Source organism: Pleurodeles waltl, chromosome 5, assembly GCF_031143425.1.
Source record: "Pleurodeles waltl isolate 20211129_DDA chromosome 5, aPleWal1.hap1.20221129, whole genome shotgun sequence".
Classification (NCBI taxonomy): Eukaryota; Metazoa; Chordata; class Amphibia; order Caudata; family Salamandridae; genus Pleurodeles; species Pleurodeles waltl.
The window spans coordinates 303,437,974-303,450,875 of NC_090444.1; the positions used below are offsets into that span (position 1 = coordinate 303,437,974).

At 44.8% G+C, this 12,902-nt stretch overlaps 1 protein-coding gene across 1 annotated transcript in view; it reads right to left on the bottom strand.

Moving 5' to 3' along the window:
* The window catches only part of LHCGR (luteinizing hormone/choriogonadotropin receptor), an 836,395-nt gene that overhangs the window by 125,250 nt on the left and 698,243 nt on the right, over window positions 1-12,902 (bottom strand). Inside the window, exon 10 of the mRNA XM_069236543.1 lies at window positions 4,398-4,478. Within this exon, the coding sequence (XP_069092644.1) occupies window positions 4,398-4,478 (81 nt within the window). The remainder of the gene's footprint in view (window positions 1-4,397; window positions 4,479-12,902) is intronic.

Below are 12,902 nucleotides of genomic sequence, written 5' to 3' on the forward strand. Positions count from 1 at the left end.
AAGAGGACTCACGTGGGCATTGGGAATACTGGAAGACTTCGGGGGCCTATCGGGACTCCGGCTTAATCGGAGGAAAACATATGTATTCCCCGTGATATCAGACAGTGCACGCCCAGATGCGTGCCCAGCTGACGTAAATTGGGCCCCGCGGACATTTAAATACTTGGGCATACAGATATTTCACGAATTAAACGATCTTAGGGACGGTAACCTCGGCAGGACGCTTAGATCATTGCGCTCCTCGGTGGGGTTTTGGAGATCATTAAAACTAACAATCATGGCCAGAGTGGCGCTCTAAAAAATGGTCATGCTACCACGCCTCCTCTACTATTTTGCTAACTTACCACTACAGATCCCCGCGGCATGGTTCCGAGAGTTGAACGCCTTGCTCAGAGAACTAATATGGGATGAGGGCCGCAGAAGAACTGCGCTCTCGACCATCTGTAGGCCGACGAGGTTGGGAGGCCTGGGCGCCCCAGATTTCGTAGGCTATTACCTGGCATCTCAGTTACAATGGGTGGCCGGCTGGCTAGCGGGTAGGGGGCGGCTGGACCTGGCCACCGCAAACGGTGAAATTGACATAGCTCAGATTGCAGCAAATATGGCGGGCAGGAAGATGGCCCCCATTAGAGGCAACATAATGTACAATGTGGCGATGAGATGCTGGAAACAATGTGAGAGGAGGACTGGAGTGGGGCCACCATACTCTCCCGCTCTGCCGCTGGCGGCCGTCGCTCTGGACGTGAGGGCGGAGGGGCCAGGGGGACTGGGTTTGGGGCCATGGACGAGAGCAGGGATAGAGACAGTGGGGGAGCTATTCAGGGAGGGGGTGCTGAGGAGCTTTGCTGATGTAGTAGAGGGGGGGTCCCAATAGGACAGTTTTTACTCTTTGGAAGGCTGGTGCATACCCTGAAGGAGCATTGGACCACGGTCAATGCAGAACCCGCTCCCCACGGAGTGTTGCACCTCCTGCTGACAGAGGGAGAGGAAACTCACCTAATAGCAAAAATATACAGGGCCCAGATAGAGGTAGCAGTGGATCCCCTGCGACCCCTAAGAGAAAAATGGGTGAAGACAATTGGGCGGGACCTGACCGAGTCAGAGTGGACTAGAGCACTTGCTTACCCTGGGGTGATCTCACGCAACACTAGGCTGAGATACATACAATACAACTATCTACACAGAACATACCTTACTCCTCAACGACTGCACCGCATATACGGGGGGGAGCCCAGGACTTGCCCCAGATGTGGAGACGGGGAACCCGACTTTGATCATATGATGTGGGGATGCACGATGCTCCAGAGGGGATGGACGGCGATGACGACTAATCTCATGGAGCTGTTCGGTACGGAACTCCGGCCAACCCCCGACATTTGTCTATTGGGCCTCAGAGCTAGTGCCAAATGGAGCAGGGTAGAGAGTCGTTTCCTTGACCTGTCCCTGGCCCTTTACAAAAGGCTGATTACGAAGGGTTGGAAATCGAATGCACCCCCTTCATTGACAGAATGGAGAGGCGATGTCACAAGATGGTCCAGAGCTGAACTGCAGGTCCTTAAGGCCGAGGAGGCCAGGGGAGCCCGCCAGACACCCATCGCCCCGGAGTGGGAAAACCTAGTGATAAGGTGGGACGGCCTAACGAAGGGACCAATGGTACCTGAGGGGATGGGAGGAACCACTTGAGAGGGTCACCTGATGTGCTTGTAAGCGAAAGTTCCAGAAAACAGGATGGGAGGAACATCAGGAGCCCCGCTGGCCCGGGCGCAGAGGGAGCGAGTACAGAGGACAGGACGCAATAACTAAAAGAACGAAGGAGGGAGGGGAATAGTAGATAGACCGCTCCTACATAATATGAAACTCTATGTCAACCCCCCCCTCTTTGAAGTTAAGCAGCCACACCCACATGAGCCATTAAGCCTATATACAGTTTGAAGTGGAGTTAAGTCTGTTATCAGGTCACCAATATTAAAAGTAACGAGGGGCACTGTAAGTACTGTCTCCATAAAGTCGGATTGATTAAGTGATGGGAGCAATATTACACAAGTATTATTAAACTACTGAATTGAGCAAGTAATTGTGAAACACAATGCAAACAAAGCAAAACAGTGGTGCGGACAACTTAAGAGATGTGTATAATAATGACAAAACGTTACTGTAAAATGACCTACAAATGTAAAACAGCAAACAGTTAAATAAAAATATATTTGAAAAAAAAGTTATATTAAATCTAACAATTGTAAATTGTGGGATTTAGTATAACAATTAATTTGATACTAAACCTGAGGTATCTGACACTTATGATGATTTTATAAATTTAAATAAAGTCTCCCATTCTAGCCTATGGAGGCCATTCACTACAAAGAGGGAAAAACGAATCTGGCTGTTTTAACTTGTAAAGCTATTTTTATAAGGTTATTAGGTAGTATAATGCTTTGGAAGTACTTTTAATTCCGAAGTCGAATTTGCATATAACTTTAGTTTAAAAGCAGCCAGCAAGGCAGGCCTGCTTTTAAAATGACACTGGGCACCTCGGCAGTGCACCTATGGGTGCACTACCTATGCTGGGGTCCCTAATCTTACATGCCCTGCCATATACTAGGGACTTATAGGTAGGTTAATATTGCCAATTATAATTAGCCTAATTTGCATATCCACTTTACACAGACCCTGGTAAGCAGTGCCCAGGGCACAGCCAAGAGTCAGTAACCACCAGTATCTGTCCAAAAGGTTTGGGGGTGACCAGGGCAAAAAGGAGGAATTACCTACAGGCCTAAACTGGAGTGGCATAGAGTGAAGTGTGGAACAGTGAAGTGGTGTACAGTGAACAATAACAACCTGAGTGGGATAGAGTGGAGTATTGTAGAGTGGAGTAGATTGTGGTGGTGTACTGTGGAGTGGAGTGGAGTGTTGTGGAGTGCAGTACAGTGGCATACAGTGGTGTAGACTGGAGTAACATTGAGTTTACTGTTGTACAGTGTGTAGTAAATTAGAATAACGTGTAATAGTATAAGGTGCAGTGTCGTGCAGGGGAAAAGCTTAGAGTGTAGTAGAGTGGAGTGGTGTACAGTATAATGGCATACAGTGGATTGTATAGTGGGGTTGAGTGGAATGGCGTACATAGGACTGGAGTGCTGTGGTATCCCTTTAAGTGGCATACAGTGGAGTGGCAAAGAGTAGAATAGCATTGAGTTGAGTAGCATAGACTGGAGGGGCATACAGTGAAGTGGCATAGACTGGAGCTTGGTAATTGAAACGTAGCGTGAAAGTGTGGGAACAGATGTGGATGTAATGTGTCAGGAATATACGGCATGAGGTGTAATTCTAACATTTGGTAGTATGTGTGACTAGTGTAAGTAGTGTTAAAGTTATAAGGTTTAACATAGTTAAATATTGTGCAGCGTTGTAATATTGTAAGTTTGAGGTATACCTAGGCACATGTGACGAGAAGTCAATATTTAATTGACTAATGGCTATGTTTACCAAGAGTAAGAGGCAGCCATGTAGTTTACAGTTTGGCTGTGTTCTGCATTTTGCCGTGTTCTGGGTTACCGTCTTGGATATAGGTAAGTTGTAGGTTTTATTGTTCACTACCTATTACCACTTTAATATAGTTCTAACTTATGTCATAAAGTAACTATACCTTCCTCCTCCTCCATGCATAGTGTTGTCATGAGTGATGTCATTTCAGGTGTTGCAGTGATGTTATCCTGTGCAGAGCGTGGAGTTGGGCACAGGGCTTGGCATGTCACCAGGCACGGTGCTAAACAAGTCCACTGGTGCACACAGCTGATTACGTGTAACAATATAAAGGTGTCTTTTTAAGTAAGGCAAGCATACTGGCACTGCAAAAAGTAATCAGTAACTAATCAAATGTATACCTAATAAATTCACACATTGCAACGATTAATAAATGTGATTGTCATAAAATATTTTGAATAAAGCCTTTAAAAAAACATAAATATGTCTTTGAGTCTTTTAATATTTTTCAAGGCACAAACTGTAACTATAGAACAAACCTCTAGAGGTCTCCGCCCTCCAGCTGAAGAGCATAAAGCCCTACCAGCTCCACTTCATGCACACATCCTGTGTGCAGTGGAGGCTGATTTTGCTCCCACCTGGCAAGAACAGATTTTTTTCTCTGCTCCCATTGGGCGGGAACAATCTGTTTCCCTGCCCTCAAAAGTGCATGCAGGGAAAAAATGTGTGCTCCCACAAAATGGAAGCATTTCTCTATGCTATGGAATCAGAATGATAGTATTTTTTTATCTATTTGCCATGCACACTAATCAAAGTGACCAGTAACACAGTGAATCTCTTTCTGTGACACAATTGACAATATATTTTTCTGGTTCCATAGTGTAACGTTAAAGTAAAGAAAAGCCATGAGAAGTACTTACAGTGTGTCATTAGTATACGTTCTCAGAGGGTTGTCACATTGCTTGGTAAAATTCTCAAATAACAAAAGAAGACTGTTTGGTCTGAAATAAAAGAAAAAAGTAGTTGAAGTGTTGATCTTCCGTTTTTTTTTTAGGTAACAAAACTTGCGGTTTAGTGATCTTTGTTGCATTTAACACAATTGATCATTTTTATCTGAAAGGTTCCTACTTGACTAGATTTATATGTGAATAAGTCATTCTGTACTGCAAGAAAGATGCTCTTAATCATTGACCTGCACACGGGCCTGACCAAAAGTGAAGAAAAAGAAGGAACGCCTGTTACCCAGCCTTGTTGTGAAGACCTGGGTACACATGTTACTTATAAGCAAACAATGAGCTGTGAAAGTCCAAACTTACAAAGGCCCCAAAAGCAGTACATGGGCAGCATGAAAACATAAGGGAACCCACTGACAAATACAGAGGAAAATGCTACATGGAAGAAAGGAGAATGAATATGCAGCAGTATTGGTATAAAATATAGGCAAACTGGCACCATTCGCAGTGAACCCAGTGCTGCTAGCAAGTGGCTACCAGATATGCCAAAAAGATCTGCCAAGGGATAATTAAAGCTTGGGGGCATCCTGTCTTAATTAAGGTGTGGTCCAGTTACAGTGAGAAATCCAGCATTTGCCTCCCCCTCAAAAAAATGTGCATGAGTGCATTTTCCATCCCATGGTCTGGTACATTGCATAGACGTGGAAAAAGATGTGTTGTGTGGGCAAAACCCATCAAATTGCAGATAGTTGTGCAGTCGTAACCTGTTTCTGCTTTTTCTTGCAAATGTTGTTTTAACCTTCCCCTATCCAGCAATCTTCATGTTCTCTGAGTGTCCTCATTGTCTCTTTGGTGTTCCTTACCAGAGCTAGATCTATAACTCAATGCATGTCTGCATAGACCTTCTCGGTATGGTGTTTCTTCTTTACAGAGAAATTTTCATAATAAAACATTTTTTACCTCTTAATACCAAAACCTTATTTTCCTGTATAACAGATATGTGTTCACAAATTTAGAACTGTGGTGTTTTTTGCAAATGTTAAGTCGCCTCCTATTCACCTCCTCATCTGTTATTCTTTCATTTTACTGTAAGCATAAAAAGTTGTGCATCAACTCAGATTTTCTGTTATGAAACATCACTTTTCTGAAAGTAAACCAGCCCAGTACAGAACCAAGTGAAAAAGACAACATAGTAAGTCAATATCTGCTCCTCTTCACCTCTCTAACCGAACACAATGATACAACCCAGAAGGACAAAGAAATGGTCCTACTGCTGTGGTGAACACTTGCCACTCCAAATAAACTGGGCAGTGAACAATATCGCACGATGCTATCCTGTTACTGCCTTTCACTGCCTTGTTTTCAGTGAACAAAATTATGTCTTAGAAAATTGGAGATTTACCATTTTATCTAAACATGTTTCTTTTTCCTGAAACGTGCATACCTTTACATCCAAATTAAATGATACCACAGGCAGTACTTCAGTGGTAAAACCATTTAAACACAGTAATTAAAAATCGGTGATAGAATATGCAATATATCTAGTAACATCTATGGTTAGTTATAGTTCACTTGTGTTAAGACACTGCTTACGCCACCATATACAGCTGACTCTTTTGCAGAATATGGCTACTAATACTCATAACCTTCCCTTAGCGCTCATATGACTATTAGGCTAGTGGATCTAGTTGTCCTAAAGTTTACACCCTGCAAATAATTCCTCTGTCTAAACTACGTTTGCCCAGTCTGAAATAGTTACTTCGTTGCAAGGAACAGAAGTGACCCCAACCATCTCTCCGCTAAAGTCTGTTTGCCCAGCTGTACTAACGATCTGTGGTCTTAATAGACTGAAGGTTGGAAAAACTGTACGTAATTTAAGGCTCCTATGTTCCATGCCTCTTGAATATATGCTGAGACAGCCATCACAATATATTTGTCATCACTGCACATACACAGGGCTTCACCTTCCTTGCAAGTCCTGATGCCGTACTTTCTAAAAAGTGGACGTAAAAACAGACTGTGCAGTGAACTTTTAAGGAGAAAGAAAGTGCACAAGTGTTTCTTGGCCCCCTAAGTGGCAGGGACAGCGGGCCAACCTCCCTGTCTCAGAAATGTGCCATTTGTTAGTCACGTGCCCATGTGAAATTTGAAGTAGAGGGATCTTTTGTCTGCCGGGTACATTGTGTTAATAAAAGTAGCCGGTTTGTATTCTGGGTTAAAGGATAGGTAACGTCTTAACAAGGGGCCAGGTGAATTGAGGAGCCTCTGTCTTTTATGGACCCAATAGGCCCTTGTTAATTCAGGAAGACTGTCCGTCATAATTTTGTCTGGATGTAACCAAAAATCTTCTGGGTCCAAGGCTGCCAGGGTCATTGCGATGTGATTAAACCAAGGTAACTTTTGATAGTTTTGAAGTTTCATGATGTCTATCGGCACGTCTTTGTATGGTGTTAGATTCTTCTTGGACCAAACATGGAACAAGTATCTTATTGGTGCCAATGCTGCGAGGTCTTCAATTTTCACCATTTGTAAGTCAATTCTCATGGCATCCATTGGAGTGTCACGGCCTTAGCGCAGTAAGCGACAAATGAAATGCTTTTCAGTTATTTATATGTCTGGGATCTATTTAAAGCCCCAGATTTCCGCACCACGCAATGCTGCGCCCCTTGCTTTCAATTTATATGCTAGGATTGCTAATTTTAGAGAATGCTTCCCCATGGCTTTGGCAAATCTTGATACAGCTCCAGCTTGTTGTGTTAAAGTGACATTACTTTTATGTGCGTGAGCGTTCCAGTTCATTTTATCATCTACCCGACAGCCCAGATAATCGTAGGTCATGACACGATCCAGCGGCCTGTTCCAAACCTTGAAAGTTGCCTGCAGTTTTTGTTTTTGATATAGGATCATGTATTTTGTTTTGCATATGTTTATCATCAGATTCTTTGATGCACAGAAGTCCTCTAGGCCCGGTAATAAATGATGCATTGCTACCTCAGTTCGTGCTACAGCAGTATTGGTATACTTTTGTTTGCAAGTTTAGGAACATCATCGTTTTGGTTCTTCAGTTTTTGGGCCACCTCGTTTATGTAGCAGTTGAATAAAAGTGGGGTGAGATCGCACCCTTGTTTGACCCCACGTTGGATTGCTATCTCTGCTGTAAGCTCATTTTGCGTACTATATCTAACCCTTGTGGAGTTTCCAGTGTGTAATAAAATTAGCAACCTTAAAATTTTTCCTGAGCTGCCCATCTCTGCCAAAAGGTGCCATAGTTTTGGGTGGTCCACACTGTCAAATGCGGTCTGAAGATCGACGAATACCAAGTACAACAGTGTATTCTTTAGAGAGACATATTTGGAACAAATCAAGGTCATTCTAAAGAGTTGGTCCACTGTGCCTTGGCCTCTCCTCAACCCCACTTGGTATAGTGATAGTAAATCTTCTTCTAGCCAAAGCGCTATACGCGATTCCAGCAGCTTGCCAAAGATTTGTCCCACACTGTCGAGAAGAGAGATTGGCCTAAAATTACACAGATTATCTTGTGGACCCTTTTTATGTATTGGAACTATTATTGATTTTGTCCATGATGATGGAATTTTCTCGAGGCACCAGACAATATTATATAGACGAGTTAAAACTGGGTGTCATAGGGCTAGATGGCTATAAGTGTCTAAAGATATTCTGTCTGGACCCGCTGCCTTACATAGTTTTTGTGAGAGGATGGGTGCTAGACTTCTTTATCATTGAATTCGTACTCTAGCATGTTGATGCAAAGCATAGCATAGGTCAGATGTCCAGGCTTGGTCCGAGAGTTGTTAATACAAAGTGACTGATCGAATAATTTACTTTTGGGAACTTTGGGCCATTGGGCCATTGTCTCATGATTCATTGGCAGCTACATTGTCTCATAAATGCTAGTTCTACTTTCTTCCTGCATTTGGTTTTGCCCTTTTGGGTCCATAATGAGATCTGATGTTAAATTATCATCTCCTTGATATTGGGCTGCGGAAGGGTCTTTTGGATCTGTGAAAGATTCCATTGACGCTCTGTCTTCACCATGATACAGGGCTGTAAAGTGGTCAACCCATTGCTGTGGGTTGATGACCAGTTCCAGGTTTTTTGGTGGCCCGTCACATCCCCACCTAATTATTTCCCAAAACGTTCGAGTTTCCTGCCGGGATTGCGTCTAAAAGTTCTCCCCAAAGCTTATGAGGTAAAATCTTCTTTTTATATTTTAATAGTTTCTTGTGTTGAGACCTGCAGTCTCAGAATTGTTGCTCTTTTTTCTTGCTCCTATGCTGATTCTCCCAAGCCTGTGAGAGGGACTTTTTTAATTTTAGACATTCTCCGTGACACCACCCTTGTTTTGCCAGCAGGATGTTTCTAACAATCTTAACACTTTCCTTTGATGTTTGTTCCAGGTTATTAAATTAAATCACCTGGCATGTCTAGGATTGTAGTATACAATACATACCTACATAACAGGTTTCACTTGATGGGAAGTTGTAAAGGTCACCCTCGACTACTGGTTTAATATTTTTCCTAATTGACCTCAGATTGTGTAAGGAAATGCCTCCTTGGCATGGTTACCCCCTAACTTTTTGCCTTTGCTGATGCCAAGTTATGATTTGAAAGTGTGCTGAGGCCTGCTAACCAGGCCCCAGCACCAGTGTTCTTTCCCTAAACTGTACCTTTGTATCCACAATTGGCACACCCTGGCATCCCGGTAAGTCCCTTGTAACTGGTACCAAGGGCCCTGATGCCAGGGAAGGTCTCTAAGGGCTGCAGCATGTCTTATGCCACCCTTGGGACCCGTCACTCAACACAGACACACTGCTTGCCAGCTTGTGTGTGCTGGTGGGGAGAAAATGACTAAGTCGACATGGCACTCCCCTCAGGGTGCCATGCCAACCCCACACTGCCCATGGCATAGATAAATCACCCCTCTAGCAGACCTTACAGCCCTAAGGCAGGGTGCACTATACCATAGGTGAGGGCATAGGTGCATGAGCACTATGCCCCTACAGTGTCTAAGCAAAACCTTAGACATTGTAAGTGCAGGGTAGCCATAAGAGTATATGGTCTGGGAGTCTGTCAAACACAAACTCCACAGCACCATAATGGCTACACTGAAAACTGGGAAGTTTGGTATCAAACTTCTCAGCACAATAAATGCACACTGATGCCAGTGTACATTTTATTGTGAAATACACCCAGAGGGCATCTTAGAGATGCCCCCTGAAAACATACCCGACTTCCAGTGTTTGCTGACTAGTTTTACCAGCCTGCCACACACCAGACATGTTGCTGGCCACATGGGTAGAGTGCCTTTGTCACTCTGTGGCCAGGAACAAAGCCTGTACTGGGTGGAGGTGCTTCTCACCTCCCCCTGCAGGAACTGTAACACCTGGCCTCAAAGGCTCACCCCCTTTGTTACAGCGCCAAAGGGCATCCCAGCTAGTGGAGATGCCCGCCCCCTCCGGCCACGGCCCCACTTTTGGCGGCAAGGCCGGAGGAGATAATGAGAAAAACAAGGAGGAGTCACTGGCCAGTCAGGACAACCCCTAAGGTGTCCTGAGCTGAGGTGACTCTGACTTTTAGAAATCCTCCATCTTGTGGATGGAGGATTCCCCCAATAGGATTAGGGATGTGCCCCCCTCCCCTCAGGGAGGAGGCACAAAGAGGGTGTAGCCACCCTCATGGCTAGTAGCCATTGGCTACTAACCCCCCAGACCTAAATACACCCCTAAATTGAGTATTTAGGGGCCCCAGAACCAAGCAAGATAGATTCCTGCAACCTGAAGACGAAGAAGGACTGCTGACCTGAAGCCCTGCAGAGAAGACAGAGACACCAACTGCTTTGGCCCCAGCCCTACCGGCCTGTATCCCCACTTCGAGAAAAACTGCAACAGCGACGCGTCCCCCAGGGTCCAGCGACCTCTGAAGCCTCCGAGGACTACCCTGCATCTAAAAGGACCAAGAACTCCCGAGGACAGCGGCCCTGTTCCACAAAGACTGCAACTTTGCAACAAAGAAGCAACTTTTAAAGACCACACGTTTCCCGCCGGAAGCGTGAGACTTTCCACTCTGCACCCGACGCCCCTGGCTCGACCTGTGGAGAACCAATACTACAGGGAGGACTCCCCGGCGACTGCGACCCTGTGAGTAGCCAGAGTTGACCCCCCTGAGCACCCCCAGCGACGCCTGCAGAGGGAATCCAGAGGCTCTCCCTGACCGCGACTGCCTGCTTCAAAGAACCCAACGCCTCGTAAAGACACTGCACCCGCAGCCCCCAGGACCTGAAGGATCCGACCTCCAGTGCAGAAGCGACCCCCAGGTGGCCCTCTCCCTTGGCCGGGTGGTGGCTACCCCGAGGAGCCCCCCCCTTGCCTTGCTGCATCGCTGAAGAGACCCCTGGGTCTCCCATTGAAACCTATTGCAAACCTGACTCCTGTTTGCACTTTGCACCCGGCCGCCCCTGTGCCACTAAGGGTGTACTTTTTGTGCTGACTTGTGTCCCCACCGGTGCCCTACAAACCCCCCTCCCCCACCCCCCAGTCTGCCCTCCGAAGTCACGGGTACTTACCTGCTGGCAGACTGGAACCAGGCACCCCCTTTTCCATTGAAGCCAATGCGTTTTGGGCACCACTTGGACCTCTGCACCTGACCGGACCTGAGCTGCTGGTGTGGTAACTTTGGGGTTGCCCTGAACCCCCAACGGTGGGCTACCTTGGACCCAACTTTGAACCCTGTAAGTGCTTTACTTACCGGAAAAACTAACAAATACTTACCTCCCCCAGGAACTGTCGAATTTTGCACTGTGTCCAATTTTAAAATAGCTTATTGCCATTTTTGCCAAAACTGTACATGATATTGTGTTGATTCAAAGTTCCTATGATACCTGAGTGAAATACCTTTCATTTGAAGTATTACTTGTACATCTTGAGCCTGTGGTTCTTAAAATAAACTAAGAAAATATATTTTTCTGTATAAAAACCTATTGGCCTGGAATTGTCTTCAAATGTGTTTTCCTCATTTATTGCCTGTGTGTGTACAACAAATGCTTAACACTACCCTCTGATAAGCCTACTGCTCGACCACACTACCACAAAACAGAGCATTAGAATTATCTCTTTTTGCCACTATCTTACGTCTATGGGAAACCCTTGGACTCTGTGCATGCTATTTCTTACTTTGAAATAGTACATACAGAGCCAACTTCCTACAGAGTGATTGTTGGACGATTGCCGTTATACGCTGATACAGGTTTCAGGTGGCCTATACCTGGGTGCGTCATCTCCAATAGTAATGGAACGTGGTAACCTTCAATCCTGGCCTCAACTTTCATGTCCATGATGTGATGTTAATTGCTATGTAATCAATAGTGCTTTGCCTCCTGCCAGCTTGAAACGTAGGATTCAGAGCTTTGTCTGAGTTAGTTCTTCCGTTTAGGGTACGCATTTCTGCATTCAATTAGGGCCTCAAAAATTAACTCTTCCTTTTTTGAGCTTCGGCATCGCTCTGTGGGGGGGATATAGAATGTTCCAAGCTTAATTTTCTTCTACAATCAGTTGTCCCCTATTATAGGCTGTGGATTGGTGTTTAGGTCATGGCATATTAACAGAACATTACTGCAAGCCTGAGGTGAGTGCCCGCCTCTAGCTCCAAGGGGTCGTTTTACCTGCTCCTCTCCTTAAGATGTACTCTTTTAACAGTTGCACTCCTGGCTTAACTTGGGCCCAACTGGAGGGAGGAAAGTAAACATTCACTAATTTGAGTGACCGTGTCTTGTTTTCCATTGATAGCGCGTGCATGTTGTTGATTAAAACGGTATGAGTTACTTCAAAGTTTTCAAGTGGTGATGTTTTGGCCCAGATTGTCAGGCCCACTGCTGGCCTGCCTTTACATTGTTTCAAAGCCGGTGTATGGTAAGAGCAATACCCATCTAAGTAAATGACGTTTACAGACCATGTTTCCTGAAAGCAAAACTAAGATCTTGTTTAATGAATCCTGACCAGTCATTGTCCTCAGTTTTAGATTTTAAACCTGCGATATTCCAACTTACATTTTTTAAAGGCTGTCTTATGTTTTCTTTCGTTATCGCAGGGTCCGTTATTTGCTACCCACTCAGCTGCTGCTGTTCTGCCAGTGAAATTTGGGCTTGCGACTTGGCTGTTTGGCAAGAATTCTTTCTTGGTGTAGTTGCTAACAGGCAAAAACTCATCTTACTCAATTATGGCCGTTGGGGGAGTAGACTGATATAACTAATTGCCCTGTGCAATACTGATTCAGGTGGTTCCTTGATCTCGTTATTGCTGTACAAGTTTTGTATTTATGTTCTTTTGAGGAATATGGAAGGATACTTTTCATTTTGAAGGGTACATATTGTTATTCCTGTGGTGGAATGACTTAGAATCTCATTTGCTATCCTTGCAGAGCTCCAGTCTGTTTTAGTAGATTCTCCATAGATCTGCC